The 16,724-nt window shown below is 40.9% G+C and overlaps 1 protein-coding gene across 1 annotated transcript in view; it reads right to left on the reverse strand.

Moving 5' to 3' along the window:
• AGBL1 (ATP/GTP binding protein like 1) overlaps window positions 1-16,724 on the reverse strand; it is a 263,509-nt gene that overhangs the window by 178,588 nt on the left and 68,197 nt on the right. Inside the window, 3 exon segments of the mRNA XM_030955469.1 lie at window positions 5,667-5,820; window positions 9,301-9,448; window positions 15,473-15,560. Of these exon segments, the coding sequence (XP_030811329.1) occupies window positions 5,667-5,820; window positions 9,301-9,448; window positions 15,473-15,560 (390 nt within the window).

A 16,724-nucleotide genomic window follows, 5' to 3' on the forward strand; every position in this document is an offset into this window, starting at 1 on the left:
CTTATTTTAACATTATTAGATGAGAGCTTCATTTAAGGAGTGCAGCTTCCTTTGGGGCCGACTGCCTCCAATAAGGTGTTGAACTAATTTGGTCCCTGCTTCACTAGGAGATGTGTCATCTCCAGGTTTGAAAAAGTTATTCAAGAGAGCTTGAGCCTTTCATAATTAACGTGCAACACTGGCTGCCACACGGGGAGCAGGCACAGTTATAATAACTCTGAGTCAATAATTCATAAACTATAATGCATTATTAATCAATTATTGAGGCCTGAATTACATTTAATGAGATTAAGCTGATTGGAGCACTAAGCTGTTTGAGTCATATTGATTTAATCAATGTGCTTAATTAAACTGTGTACATTTTCCACATGATCATTATTTCCCAGTATCCTGCATAAGTGGCCCCTGCAATTCACATCCTCTGCTGTTCTTTGCTCAGGAATTGCTCTTTGCTGCAATTTATATTTAAAGGTAAAGGGCTTGTTTCTCCCTAAGAAAAGATCAAAGTTGCAAAACAACCATCTAAATAGCTTATACAAGCAAATTGAGAAATGTTAGAATAGTTTTCCCAGCAACAGTGTCTTTTTTATTCTGTAGGCTTAAGATGAGACCAGGTGAAAACACCTCATTAGTCTCACTTTATCCCTCATTCCAGCTCCAGGAGCATCTGCAGATTCAATGATATGAGCATTCTACCATATCTATCCCAAAAACATTACTCTATCCTTCTTCAGAAACATGCCTGCACAAAAAATGTGCTTCAAATCCCCAGGCGACTACATTTAAGATAAGCAGGTATCATTATCTCTTTTTGACAGTATTCATAATGGTTTCCTCACCCATGCATAAAGAGGACATATGATGACAGAAGAGTGACTCAAAATGACAGATATTACAGATGTAAATGCATTTGCTAGCATCATTTTTGTTTAATTTCCCTCACCTCTGCTGCTAATTATCTGGGACAATTTGGGTTAACTTTAAACCACAAAATTCAGATCTGTAATGCTACCCATGGCTAAAAGAATACTCATTAGGTGTGTTGACTCTGGAACACACATAACACACTGAATAATCACTATTATTAATGGGGATGACACCAGTACAACCAGCCATGAAGAGACTTGTGCAATTCCTTTGGGACTGTTTGAGTCATTACTCTGTGTTAGCACTAACCAGAATGGCACCAACACTACATCACATCTCAGAGGTGTCCTGCCCCTTCCCTCCTCTGGCTAGAGGTGAGAGCAAACCCACCCCAAGCCAGGGTATAGCTAGGAAACCCTCCTGAAAAACACTCAGCAATGTAGAGTGTACACTGTTCTTTTCTGACCTATAATTTTGCTTTTGGTGGTTTAAATTCCACCACTCTGTTAACATTAGCAACATATCAGTGTCCTTTATTTCTTAACGAGAATACAATTTTATCATTGCCTGTGTGTCAGTGTTTAGATATTTTCCTTACACTTCTTTGAAGGGTTAATCTGTCCATTTGCTCTGTCACAACAGTATCCTACTGCTTGCAGGGTCTACTCAGCTGTCTGCCAGGGAGTTTAGTGGAGTTACACACTGCACACATGCATAAATAATACTGTGAATTAAGAGTTTGCAAACTATTACTGAGTACACATACATGCTGCTAACACTGCCTTCACTGGGCTCTGTGTGTGTGGCAAACAAGAAAATCAGAGCTCTGCAAACACCTATTAATTCATCAAGCAAGGATCTGGCACCAAGATTTGGAAGCTTTTTGTTTCTGCATTCATTTGAGAATGCTCTGAAAGACACTGAGAATTGCTCTCCCTTCAAAAGTCGCTTTAACTCTCATAAGGCAGACCTAACATAGCCAGAAATAAAGTCAGAATAATTTCACCTTTATTACAAGACCATGGAGAATATTGCACTTAGAATGGGTATTAAAGAAATCTGTACTAGCTGGATGCTGAGTCTTCTCCATCTGATGGCAGGAAGGGCAAGTTTAAAGTTAAAAAGCAACCACAAAAAACAAAATAGATGCTCTCAGTCTCTATTTGTTCAAGTCTATGGAGCTGCAAAGCCCAGCAGGAACCACTGACCAGCCCAGGTACCTTCAGACATGGATCAAGTCTGAGTGGAGATTGTGTGATTGTAACTGAGTGGTTGCATGAACCAGAGTAAAAGCACAGGAAGCCAAAGAGTTCCCACCTCATTTCTTTCTGTCTTCATATCAATTTCAGAACTGAACATTTAATAAAAATTATTCAGTACACCACCATCATATAAAGGGCAGATATGAAGAGTGGAAGGCAAAAGGAGCCTAAAGTGAATATCAAAGCCTCACACAAACAAGGCATAATGAAGGAGAGAAGTAGCCCATTTTTCTTCCCTGCAGCATGGCTTGTACTTCCTATTAACAAGGTGCACGTTAATAAATTTAACTCAGACAAATTTAACCATCCTAGGACCACATTAATCAAAAGCCTGACAAGAGCAATCTGAAAGAGTTGAGGAAGGGAATTAAAACACAGCTGACACAGAGGATGCCATGTCCTCACTCTCCCTGGGCACTTCCAACAAAAAATAACTCCTTCCCACTGCACTGCTACCAGACTGATCCTGCTGCCTTCCCAGTGCTCCTCACCCACCCTGTGCCTCTTTATCTGATGTTTCCTTATCCCTACATGTCTATACTTGAGAAAAATTTAGACTATTTCAGTATGATCCATGTGCGGGAACTACAAAGTCCTGGTGAGATTTGTGCCACTGGCATTGCTGAAAAGAAATTCTCAAGGTACAAATTAACACATGTAACAAAGACAACATAAGTTCGATAGGAAATCAAAATGACTATAGCTCATGAAAACTCTTCATTGGCCCGAACCAGAAGGAAAAAAAGAGCTGTCCATTTTTATTCATTATCTATGTGCCAAGTTCCCCAGTGCTGGAGCTCCACATTCCTTCTCAAGCTGAAATACCCATGGAGACTGTACAAAGCCATGGGATTTATTGCAGGGAAATCCTCCACCCTTTGGTCTCTTCATATTTAGCTCTAAGTTGTTGCTCTTGAGTAATGTTTTTAGCATGGAAAACATTGACAAACAGGTCCTTCCATCAGCCAAAACACTTCACAGAAAGATGGGTATGTCATACAAAATGAGGAAACTGAGAAGTAGCTGCTGATCAAAGCAACACAAAGCAGCACAAATTAGACTAAGTGCATCCCATGCAAAAGCCATAATTATCCAAGCTACTCAAACAAAATAAGCACATACATGATTATTCAGATTTGCCCACAGGCATCCCCACAGCATAAAACATGGTGTGCTGCCTTGCTGTTCTTTCACTTGATAAAACAATAAATATTTTCATCACTTAAGAGTATTGGTGTTTACTTTTCCAGTCTTGAAAACTTGAGTGAAACTGTGTTGCCTTGACAATGTCTTTCCTCCAGAAAAAACTCTCTTTCAGTTGGACAGCTGGGGTTTCTACATGTTCTGATTGAATTCCATGGGCTCACGGATAGGAAGTCTGCAATCTTATTGTTGTGCAAGGCTTCAGAGCAAGGGTTTAGTGGCACAGGGTTTCATGGCATTTCAGGGAGAACTACAAGCTCCCACTGGCTTCAGGTACTACCACAAGGCATGAGATATTTATTTCTATTGAAAATAGAGAACTTAAGCCACATAATTGGGATTTGAACCTAGGTGCAGTATATTAAACAGACTGAAGCATTTGGAAAAAGTATCTGTCCAAATTATTCATAGATGCCTTATGAATCTTTCAGCAAACCTGGGCTGAATAAGCAAGCCAAGCCTTGTCTATATAGACAGGTTAACAACCTTTGAAAACCTGCCAGGCTCTCTTCTAACACTGCAGGAAGGAATCTAATATACTCTGAGAGTACAGTGCTCCAGAAAATGGCCATGCCTCCCAACATGGTCACATTTATATCTCAATACTTTCTTGATTTTTTTTTTTTTTTTGCTTTCCTATCACAAAACATTCCTTTCAGAAAGTCCTTCAAAACCAAAACCAAAAGAGCAAAAGTCCAATGTTTAGGATATTACCTCCTCATGTGACTGACTCACTCCAAGCCCTTGCTTAGATAAACCCAGATGTTAGCTCAGTTTTTGCTTTTTACCACCATCGGAAAGGGCTTCTCACTTGGGCAGAAGATCTTGTTCACTGCATGCCTCTTCCAGCTGGCTCCAATCCTCAAATAAAATATTCCACCTTACTTTCAGTTGCCCCCTTGAGACCTTCAGCCATGAGATGTCAGCAAATAACTTCTGACCAGGTGATCACTGCCATGTGCCAAAGGCTGCTTTAGGTAACCAACCTCCCCCTCCCCAAGTGCCACCCACTGGTTTTCTGTGTCAAAAAAGGCCTTAAGGGCAGGAATTCTCTCTTCAAGCCAGGCATGGACAGCTCCAATTAAAGCTGTGCATGCAGATTATAAATTCCCCATGTAGCCTGTACTTGGCTATTTTTCTTTAGTATTTCAAGCAAGAAGAGCATGTTTCATGATATAAATTTGCTAATCCAGGATAAAAGCTGAATTTGTAATCAAGTTATTACAGTAAAAAGGTAAGAGCTGGGGATGATTATACTGTAATGTCAGCATAGCTGCAGTCGCTCTGCTCTAAAACTGGACCAAAAAAGATAGCAATAACTTTCACCAACTCTCATATTTCAAGTCCCTTTTAGTGTAGAAGAAGTCTGCAATGAGAACTGTGGTTCATGTCACAGAATCCCTTTGGAATCTTCTAGCCTAGTACTTAAGTGAGGTAATGAAAAGTATTCAGTTGACATCTAAAAAGATCTTAAGACAATTTAAATATCCACAAGCCTCAAAGGTGTCAACCTGTGTTATGTTTGAAGAGATAAGAAAAAAAATAAAAATCACTGTACACCTTTGTTTCTGCTTTCAGAAAAAAAAAATCAACCTACATATAAGTAGTTAATGATTTAGGCTCTAAAATCAAAGCTAACCTAATGTGATGCTAATCAAAATCTTAATCATTTGCTGTTGAGTTACAGAAACATGCAAATCTTAATCTTGTTCGTCAGGGCCACTGAAAGTCTAAATCTTTGGCTCTCACAATGAGAAATAATCAGCTCTAGATATAAAATGGCAATTATAATATTTACTATTAAACAGAACATAATCAGTATGGTCTCAGACATAATGCAAAGAGATATATTGTGTCCAGATGGATCTACTGGGCACACTGCAGGAACTGGAATTTCACCAGAAGACTTCAATTGCTGGTCCAGCTTGGAATGAGTTATCTTGTTTTGGGGTTGTTTGGTTTTTTTCAAATTTAAGACTTCAAAATACATAACAATTTTAGTAGAAAACATAAAATATTTTTAAAATCTTGTTGAATTAGTTATTTCACAATTTTTTTTGCTTTAGGAAGTATTTTATTTTGAACTTTTCAAATGTTTTACATCATTGAAGAGAAATTAGAAGTACAAAATTGTATCGGTTCTCCTCCCTCTTCCATGCAAACCTGTAATTTTTAAAGAGCATCATAATTGGCTATTCCTCATATTTATATTCCTTTTTCCAAAATGAGAAAGACAAGAAAATCAGCATTTTCACAAAAGAGGTTGTTACTGTCACTGCTGACATGAGCACAATTCACCAGCATCTTTTGTTAATGCTTCATTGGGCTACTTACAGAACTGCTCCAGGTGATCTCTGTTTTTGGACTCAGGCATGGCAGTGATTGTGAGCAGTGGGCATGGATTTCCTCCTAGAGTCTGGCAGAGTGTCTGCTGCCTCCAGTAAACCTTCTTAGGGTTCCTATTTTGTTCCAGGATATCAAGATGGGACTGAAAAAGAAGCAAGGAAGCAGATTTATAAAGAAGTTCACAGTCTATAAAACCTGATTTTATTCCAGTAGCTGTATATTATTTTTGATACTAATTTCATATCTTGCTAACTTCCCAGCTGCTCTCTTTTGCCAGTTAATATCAGCACCTTTTACATCCCACAAATACGCACAAGCCATTCACAATGCAGCGCAGTTCACTGAAGCTGCACAGAATATTTATTCTTATATCATTATCTACTTGAGGATGTCCCTTTTTATTGCAGAGAGGTTGGACCAGATGACCTTTAAATGTCCCTTCCAGCCCAAACTATCCTATGATTTTGCCTGAACAGTTCCTAGGTGCTTTTGTTAGCATAATGAAATTTCTATGCATGCATGAAATCCAAAAGAGAAGCATTTACTCTTTATATTTTAATAAGGGTTTTGTAGGAATGTGAGAAAACTCACCACTTTTGAACATTTACAGAATTGATTGCCTAGCTGTCAAGCACATGCCAGTGAAACTCAGTGACAACTCCATATCAGAGGCAGCCAAAAAGTTTCTATCGAAACAACATTTTGTACAATCAGTAGTGGGAAATTTGAAGAGTGTCTTTCCAAGAAGTTATTTAAAAAAAGGGAGATTTTCTCCCCACCCCCCAAAGTTTATGACAGCTTTAAATAATTCTAAAGACCAACAGCTTCTTGAGAAATTTGAGGAAAAGAACTGGCAGCTTAGCAGAAAGACTTTTTGGAACAAATTCCGATCGGCTCATTAGACACGGAGCCACTTGTCACCCACACAGCAGATGAAGTGTGGTTCTGTTTGTCTTTCTGCAGTGCAGCTGAGGAGGGTGAGCACTGCCCCTGTGGGCTGGTGCTGAGTGCTGGGCAGCACCAGTTGTCTCCCAGTTGGTAGGAATAGGTGCAGTGAGCACACTTGTCCTAACAAAAATTGAAACATTTCATTTCACTGAGTGACCCACACAGGGTGAGGGTTTGTCTCTAGGAGTCAGGGTTCAATTTTAATCTACATTTATGGGACACCACGTCCCTGTTTATCAAATATTGGAGCTCACCGTGTTTCAGACTGCTTTCTCAGCATTCAAATAGAGCCATGTAAACGCAGAACTGAAATTTACAGTCAGCTATGTTATAAAACAATTAAAATACAGCTCTATAAAGTAAATTCAATTATTAAATGCATTTAACAGTCTCACATAGATACAGAGAACTCAATATCATCATTTACTTATGTTCCTGGTACCCAGTGAAACTTAATTGGGTATAGCTACCACAGAGATTTCAGCTAGATATCAAAACAATTAATACTGTGATGTAAAAATAGATAAATTACTGTTCATAAAAGAAATGTAATTACTAATGGACAAGAAGTAATGAACTGCAGAGTGCATCCAGTTCAAATAGGATTCTGCAATATTTCCTGCAAATATGCCTATAACCATTAAATATATATGATATTTTAAAACATTTTCAAATTACTAACTCCATATACAAGTTTATCTTCTTCCCCAAAGCACTATGTCTTTAATTGAGCCCTTGGGTTCATAATCAGTTTTAATTTATTATTGATATGTAAAACCAACATATTTCACCAGTGGACAAATGCTTTAAAATGCAATCTACTGATGCACAAACCTGATTTAGTTTATTTACGGTGGAAATGAAAGTAAAATGGAGATGTGTATAGTGCATCACTTGACATTTTAAATTAGCCCAAGCAAAGAAGCCTTTCAGAATTATTAGAAGTAGTGATTTTGCTTTAGCTAGAGCTGGACATGACAATCTATCAGCCTTTTCCACCCATAATTCCCATTTACCAAACTTCATGGTCCTTATTGTGTCCAAGTTCATTTAAACTTTTCCTGCGGCAAAATTCCCTTTAACTTCAATGAGCATTTTATTTGAAGAGACAGTGAAATACTTAAAGACCTGGTCCTGGAAGCCTAGGAATAACATCTTTTTCATCTCTATTCTATTCATTCAGGAGCAGGTGAGATATTCAGTCATTCCCAGAGCACACAAACTCTCCAAGTCTCTCTTGCTTTGTGCCAGCAAAAGATAGAAATCAATAACAGTAAAATAATGATGAAGCACTGCATTTATGTGAAATGTGTGGTGGTGAATAGGTCCAACCAATTCTTCAGTATTGCATCTCTTTTTTACTCTGCAGACTGTAGATATTTGTGCCTTCAGGGCTAAAGGTCAGATCCCACCCTGGAGCACACACTCTTCCCCTTGGAACTTTAGGAGTAACTGGTGAGGAACTGATGAGAAGTGAGCTGACAGACATGTTTTGGACTGAAGGCTGGGCTGGCCTTCCCCCGGATATTGGAAGCAGTTTCTTTGAATGTCTATAATGGGATGCAAAAGAGTTGACAAGAGGCTTTCTTGAGTGGGAATCAATCCAAGCCTAACTCTGCTGGTGTGTCAGGCAGCACAGTGAGTCCTGGGGGAGAACACTGTCCCCTGGAAAGCACAGCATCCAAAATCTGCTTATGACAAACTGATATCATTATAAAAAAACACAGTGACCTCAAACTCCACCAGCCCACACCAGCATGTATTGCCCAAAAAGTGTTGACAATGGAAACTGAAGTGAGAAGGGAGGGAAACTGATGTACTGGAACTGTGTGGTTTCATTTGCAGTAGCATTATTCTCATCTTTAGCATCAAAGCAAAGCTACTCCCAGAACTATTCATTTCACTTCTTTCATCCTATCTCCCCTACATCAATTATAGAGGAAGCACATTGGATGCATTTCCCAGAAAATTCCCTTACCATGCACCCCTTTGCACAGAAGAGACTGTGGAAAACAAACCTGTGCCCAGAAAAAAAACTTGGTATCACTCATAAATTTATGCCATGGAGGTGTATTCTTTTAGTTTCTGTACTGACAGCACTGGTGGGAGTGTCACAAATTCCTACTGACACTCCAGCTGGCACCAAGGAAAGAGCTGGCAAAGTGTCAGATGGGGTCCAGCAGCCTGGTAATGCTGGGTGCAGCTCTGCTGCTACCCTGTGCCAGGAGGAGGAGCAGGCAGCACATCTGAGCTGTCATTAGGTTTAGCCCCTCTGCTTCCCAGCCCTTCAGCAGGAGGATCCTGCTGCCCCAAGTGAGTGGAGACACCTTTGGTCTGTGTTATGACTGGTATAAGCACTGATGGTTTGTGCTCAGCTTGTCCTACAGAGAAATTTCTTTTCTCCTGCAGCATTCTGGGCTTTACAGCTGACAAAACAAGGCAATGACACCAATGATCACAGAATGGTTTCAGTGGGAAGGGACCTTAAGGATCATCTCATTCCAACCCCTCTGCCATTCCCCTGGACCAGGTTGCTCAAAGCCCCATCCAACCTGACTCTGAGCACTCCCATGGATGAGGAGGTGTGAAATCAATCCTCTGTGTCATCTCAAAATCTGCACATAGCCAAGCAGCTCCAACCATTATCTTATCTAGGTGGACATGTCAGCATTACCATCATTGTGGAGTAGGTGTAGGGGTAGTGGTAGGCCAGGTAGCAGACATCATCTTTGTGAGGGAACTTGATGCTGAAGGTGAGGGTGTAGTAGAACCTTCTCCTCACACCTCCTCCTGCAGCTGCACTCCTGCAGCGGTAGTGGTTTCTGCAAGGAGAGAAAGAAGAGGAAAGTAAATGCCTTTCACTTCTAGATGTGCATTTGAAGCAGCCATGGGAAAAAAAAGCATTCAGAGAAGCATCCACACAACAGGACACAAAGCCCAGTAGGGAGTTGGGAGGCAGAACTTCACATGGCAGTGCAGGGCACTGCCAGTCATGTGCTGCTGAGGGATGGGAGCACTCTCCTAGGAAAATAAAATCCATTAATGCTTCATTTTGTTAAGATGCAAATAAAGAAGCAGTCAGCTAATAGTAGCTCACATAGCAGAGTCCAGACATGTTTAAACTGTGCATTCAGCTAAAATTGCTGTATTTCTTCAGATATTCACATTATCTTGCTCAGAGAGGCAGGTTCCTATTCACAGCCCTGAACAATGCCATAAGAAAATATTCTGCAAAAAGCCTGGAGATTTAGAAAATATGAATATCCTACCAAACCAACTATTCAGTTCCACCACAGGAAAAAAAAGATATTTCAGAAGTAAAAATAAATAATAAATAGGACATGCATAAATATGTTTCAAATACCATCAAAGGCACTTTGCTGAGAGGAAAGAAGAGAGTGGGTTTGGGTAGAGACTGGGCATGAGAGAGAAGTGACCTCATACAGATTTTCCAGTTGTGACCAACCCAAAAAATCTTCTTTGTAACCCTGTTTTTTGAAGATTTGACCCTCTTCCTCTCAGGGAACAGTGAGGTCTAGCTGCTCCCTAAAAATAGGGAGCTGAGCTTGACATGGAAGCCAGAAGAGCAGAGAACTCTTGGGGCAGGATCATCTCCCACAGCACCTGATCAGGGCATGCCTGGGGACAGCAGAGGAGCTCAACCCCAGGTTCAGATCATCAGACAAGGTTGTGGTGGTGAGGCAGGTCTGGGTCCAGCCATCAGGTCCCTTCACAGGTCAGGATCCAGATGAGGATGTGCAGCAAAGCAGGGACACAGCAGGGACTGAGCTGCAGCCTCACTTCAGCAGAGCTCTGGGTGAGGCTGGTCAGCACTGACACGGTCTAAGAGAGCACACAGATCCCTGACACTGCCTTCAGCAAAACTGCAAATCTTGTAACAAGCTCCTCAGTCTGCTGTCAGGAGCTGGTCTCTTGCAGGAGACTCACTCTGATGAAGAGATGACTTCAGGCTGAGTAGGAAAGTTTTCTTTCAGCAGAGATGAAGTGACAAATCATGCACTTTAGGGAGAAGCCTCAGAGCAAATTGCATCCATAAGTACATTTCAAACAATATTTTTCCCACATTGCACCAATTATGCTGTTGCCAAACCTTCTGATTCTGAAGGACTGTGAGGTTTCTTTGACAAATGTTATCATCAATGTTGCATTAAAATGCAAAATAGAAGAGGCAACCAAAAGATGCAATTTCAACTCCTGAATTTTACAATACTAGTTTATTTTGCTGCTGTTCATTTTTATTCAAAGGGGTGGAGAGAAAAGATAATTATTCTTGTCAAATTCTCCAAAATAATCAGCTCTTTTTCATAAGGGAGAGACAATACAATGCTGCTAGGTTTTCACTTGAATTCAATAGTTAAGAACATGTGGGGTGAGTGATACCAAATGGATCAATAGATAGTGCAGGAACACTGAGTCACAATGGCAACCTGAAAAGCCTATGATTTTATTCTCAGCTGAACCCTTTACCCCAACATTTCTTTTGAAAATAAAGCACCTTAATATTGGACAAAGACTAAAAGGGGGAAAAAATCAATAAACCCACAAATATAGAAATATGAACTTAGCATTTATATATGTATTTCACTGGATCAAGGGTTAAAGTCTGGTGTCTTTTTGAAGTCAGAATAATGACATTTAATATAGTTCCTGGTAATTTTGACAATGAAGGATAATTAAGAGCCATTTCCTGCATGGTGCAGAAGGAAAATGCTCACCTACCTCCATGGCCTCTATTATACTCAGTGCCACTGAGTATAGGTTAGATCACCTTATTCATAGAGTGTGGTCACAAAACTGTTGAATTCTTCCAAGTCCTCCCCTCCAAGTTGACCTTTGTAGTTAGAGGTGTGGGAGGAAGAAGGTCTTTGCAGGCAGATACTGCCTAAATATTTGACACAGACATTATTCCCACCTGTCCCTAACACTCCAAAATAAAGGCTTCTCCCTCTGTAGTCTGTAATTCTGCAGACAAGTCAGACAAATGCCATCTCCTACCTAAAACAGCCACTTCAACCCAGGGGTTTTACAGCAAGAGACACCTCTGACCTTGATGCCACACTGGCAGTTCAGTGCTGCTCACTCCTGCCTGCTCAGACACGAGCCCCAGGGCAGGGATGCTCTCACAGCAGTGCTCAGCAGCACATTTCATCCTTGTCCCCAGCATCTCTGCTGTTCCACCCAACTACCCACCCAGAAAAGACATTTCCAGACTTTTGCACCACTTCTTGACACCTGCTTCAATCCATAGCAAGCTATCTGGCAGTAACAGCAAGCTTACAGGTGGCTTTGGCTTCAATAGTCTTCAGTCTTGCACTGAAAAGAAAAACCCCTGTGTGTAAGCAGTGTAAATGATCATGTACTTTTACTGTGTATAATCTGGTCTCCTCACAATCCATCATACAAAGCAGTAGCTCTGAATATTTTTGAAAGAAACCTAAAAAAATAACATTTTTCCTCTGTGCCTCCCTCTCCTCCTACTGCTGTCAAGCCAAAATAACTCTATTGCTTCCTTTTTCCTCCACCAGATTGATGCTTTTTAGTTCCTCACCACTTTTTCATCACAACACCCTACCATATCAGCATGGAGCCTAAAGTAACAAGCAAGGAAAAGGAAAGGAATAAAGGACTCTGGCAACATCTGGTCCCCACTACCTTATTTGTCTTCTCTTTCAAAAACATGTTGAAAGTCTCTCATGCTTTCTAGAAGCCAACACACTGGTTATTGGAGAGAAAATAGAGAAAATAAAAAGAGACCCAAGTGTAGTCTTCTCAATGAACACGTAAGTTGTACCTACTGTGCCTTTCAGTCACTTTATAGTAGTGAAATCACTTTGTTTGCTGCTCTCCTTCAGAAAAAAATGCGCAAGTATTGTATTTCCAGCATAGCAGTGAAGAGTTAATTAATAATAATTATAATACTACTTATCTCTTACTCTGCAAGATAATTTTTGAGCTTAAAAAAAAAAAAACTTTGCAAACACTATCTGATTAAAACATGCTTCCTCATTTATCTATTCCATTCTTTGGGTGGCAGATAAGTGACTCTAATTTTCCACCCTTTGTAGGAGGGGTAACAGGCAGATGAAGCAGCTTGGACAAAGATGCAGGCAGGAAAGGAGCTGGGCTGTAACTGAGAAATTCAAAAGCACCAAGTGATTTAGGAACAATATCTGTTAGCCATCTGATCTTTAGGCTTCCTATATGCAGCGTTTAGTATTGTAAAATACTAAATGTATTTTAGTACTTAATTACTATTTTAGTACTGTTAGATGATGGCATTTTCAGCTTAGACTAAAATCACCAAAGAAAGTATCAATATCCCAGACTTCTGGGCCACTTCAAAACTGAGTTCAAATAGAAAGTAAAATGTTTCTCTCTTCTAATCTGTTGATGTATTCCCTTGGTCCAAAATACTTCCCACCTGGAGTTTGGTGTCCTCATTTTCCATGTCTGGACTTCTTTACATCTCTAAGTGTGGTTCTTAAGTGCAAGACACTTTAGTAACACCCTGATCCATACCATAAAACGCTGTATTCAACAATTTACTGGGCATGGCTGTTATTTTGGGGTCTGCCACATTGGAAAGCAGAAAATGCACAACACAACTTCCTTTCCAAAGGGCAAATCCACGATCGGATATTTTTGTTGTCAATATTTCAGGCAGAATCCCAGCTGAAGTAGAATATTCCCCCAGCCATTGTGCCATTGAGGTGTTCAGTCACATTGCAAAGGCCAGGTGCTCTCAGAGAGAGGCTGATATCTCACCCTCTCACAGACACCATTAGAGCAGAGAAGTGACCTGCTCGTGTTATGATGTTTATTTCATCTAATGTGATTATAAAGATGCTGAAAAGAGAAGACCTAATTCTGACATTGTTGCGATCACTAAACAGCCAAGTTTTTAGTGCTGATGTGAGAACAAAACATTCCATGTACCTCCTAACTATCTGACCTGACTACTGTCTGAAAAAGCTGGATGTTAGATAATATGCTTAGAATGAGCCATGAAACCCAAGGCACAAGCACATTGTCACCAATTCAGCACTCAGCTGCCATTATTCCTTAAATAATTTGCCAGAAAGGAATATTATTCAGTGCACAAAAGCTGCCAAGACAGCAAGAGAATTAGACGATCTTATTGTAACTGCAACTGTTTATCATGGGTGTATCCTGTCACTTCACAGAGAGACAATAAAATAGAGCAGAAGTGTCACTCAGCTATTTTCTGACAAGAGCTCTGCTAATATTCCCCACAACATAAAAACTCTTGTGAGACCTATGAGAAAGGAACACAGTGACACAGCTGTGCCACAACATTCATCTTTATGAGTAAACTACCCCATCCACAGGGAAGATGAATGCCAAAAATCAGCCAACCTGCTTCACACAGACATCTCACCAACGAGCTTTTCCTCCCCCTGTCCTTCAGCTCAGAGGTGTCTCCCCTGTAAAGGCCCTGCTGTCAAAGGCATGTCTGGGTTCCTCTGTATTTTTGAAAGTGTATCACTATTTTCCCATGTTTATTAATAACTCCTGGTAAAAAAAAAAAAATTGGATGAGATTCCTTTCAAAATATGCAGCCTCACCTTAGGATACCTGTGAGCAGAGTGAAAGGAACTGAAGTGAGCTCTTTCCCCAAAACACTGGCAGTGCGACATCACTATAGCAATCCTTCTCTTCTGAGACAAGGCCTAAGCAGCCCAAACCACACTAGTTTCACATTCCCTCCCTCCTACAACTTCTGATGACTGAGAATCTCTTTTATAATCACTGAAAGAAAAACATTAAAGTTTCGGTAGAGGTGAAAATGTATTTATGTGTGCGCGTGCACATTCTTGTGTGTACAAAAATATGTGAGAACCAGGAACACACAATAAATGGGAGACAACAAGTACTTATCCTAGATGATTATGTTGACATATAATTCAGTGTACAGCTAGAAAACAAAGAATATTCCAAATCAATAAAACAATTCTCTCATATATTCTGAACAAGAATCTGATTACAGGCTTAATTGCACAATCATGGCTTAATCTTGGAAGTCAGCTGCTGTTTAATCACTGCACAATAGCTGCCTTGCTAATGATATGGGAAGCCACTGCAATGGTATCCAGCATGAAAAATCTGCCCATGCTCAGAGAAGCCAGAGATTACAGGCATGTAAAGGAAAACCACTGAACCACATATGCGAGCTCTTAAGGTAGAAAAGATTAAGGTCGGGTGCATGAAGGTCAGCAAAAAGTACTTGAAACAAAATAAAATAGCTACTCAAATTGCTGTAGGCAGATGCTAGGCTGAGAGAGGATAATCTGTGATAATGCCCTCCCCTGAAAAAAAAATTCCAACAGAAATTGGGACAACTTCTGAGGCTCTGGCACACTGCAAAAGCAGCCTGAAACAGGCAACTTGCCCAAATATCAGCACTGAGCTTGTCACGATTCCTGACTGTTGTATGTTCAACCCATTCTTTGGCTCCTCAGCTCCTGTATCTCTTACACAAGTCTGAGTATGCAACAGAAAAACAACGATCCCATCCAGCTCTTCTCTTCCCAGCCTGGGGAAAAAACAACTACACTACTTCACCTTTCCTTCTGGGCAAGGGAATTCTGCACATCTCCTGGCATCTAATAGCAAATCCCGCTTGTGGCTGTTGTCTGAGGGTGGAAGCACGCAACACATTGAGCCAGCACCAACCTACAGACATCTGAAACAGGGGGCACAGGTGGCAAGAGGCTGATGGCATCAGGAGCCAAACAGTAGAGAAGGGAAAGCACAAATGATCCACCAAAAGGAAGGCACAAATGATCCACCAAAGGTGCACTTACTTGTAGTAGCAGATCTCCTGGCCTGCCCGAGTCCAGCGAGGCCTGCCCTGGAGAGCTTCCCTCACTGAGTACATGACCAGCTGCATGCCTGCAGAAAACAGCACAGGTTCAGGTGATGTGACTCCCCTGGCTGGAAAACACAGGAGTGGGAAGGAAAAGGCTAAAGAAGAAGCATCATTATTTTTTCTGTGCTCTCTCTGCTGATAGTTTATGCAGAGTAAATACATTCCCAAAGCCCTGTGTGTTGTTCTCAGACAGCCATGTCTGTACAAAAAGTCCCTCCAGAAGAAATGAGCTGAATGGAGTTTATTAAAAAATAAATTATTCTTCTGGTCTTTGCAAACCATTTTGTTTATAAACAGAGGAAGGGAAAGAAAATAATATGAATCAAGGCATCAACAAGATCAGTAATTTGGTTAGTCCAATATTTTATGCTTGGCTGCACTATTATTGAACTCTTAATCCTACCGTAGCATCAGAGATCTGTGGTGGATCCAGAACCCTGCCTTCCAAAATCAGCAAGCAAAACTACAAGGTTTTAAACTCACTATTAGTGCTAAATAACACCTAAGCATCATAAATGCTGATAACAATAGCACCCATCTTTGTTCTGCATTACCCCAGAGCATGACCTCTTCCTGACCTCCAAAATATTACCATCTCATGACCTGAGGGGTAAGGCTTTCTCTGATCTGAGCTTCACGTCCATTACTCACAGCTCCATGAAGCCAGCCTACCTGCAGGGAGATTTGTATCAATTTCCTTGGCTGCACACACCTGCCTGCTCTTTAGGGCAGGGCGAGGATGCTGCCCTCCCCAGCAGAGCTCTCTGCACAGTGCATCCCTGGCCAGGGGCTGCAGGGGAGGCTCCTGTCAGCAGCTCCAGTGGACCCAGCACAGCCACAGCTGAGCCCAGCAATGATGCTGGCACCACTTCTGTGAGAGAACATTTAAAAAAAGAGAAAAATGCCCTCCCAAGTATTTTTGCATGTTGATAAGTTGCCCCCCGAGCCTCCTCTTGGCTGTTCTTGTGCTGGGGGGAGGTGATGCTTGAAAATCATTAATACTGATGACACATTTCCATTAACAGCTATTCAGCTCCCTTCCTCCTTTGGGTTTCTCTGTTAAACTCCCCAGCACTGTTGGAGCCCAGAAGTATCATCAGCAATGCTTTTCCAGCTCCCCTTGGGCTGTGCTATGGGGCAGCACTAACTCACCACAGCCAGGAGCAGACTTTATAATGCTGTTTTCT

Source organism: Camarhynchus parvulus, chromosome 10 (assembly GCF_901933205.1).
Source record: "Camarhynchus parvulus chromosome 10, STF_HiC, whole genome shotgun sequence".
NCBI lineage: Eukaryota > Metazoa > Chordata > Aves > Passeriformes > Thraupidae > Camarhynchus > Camarhynchus parvulus.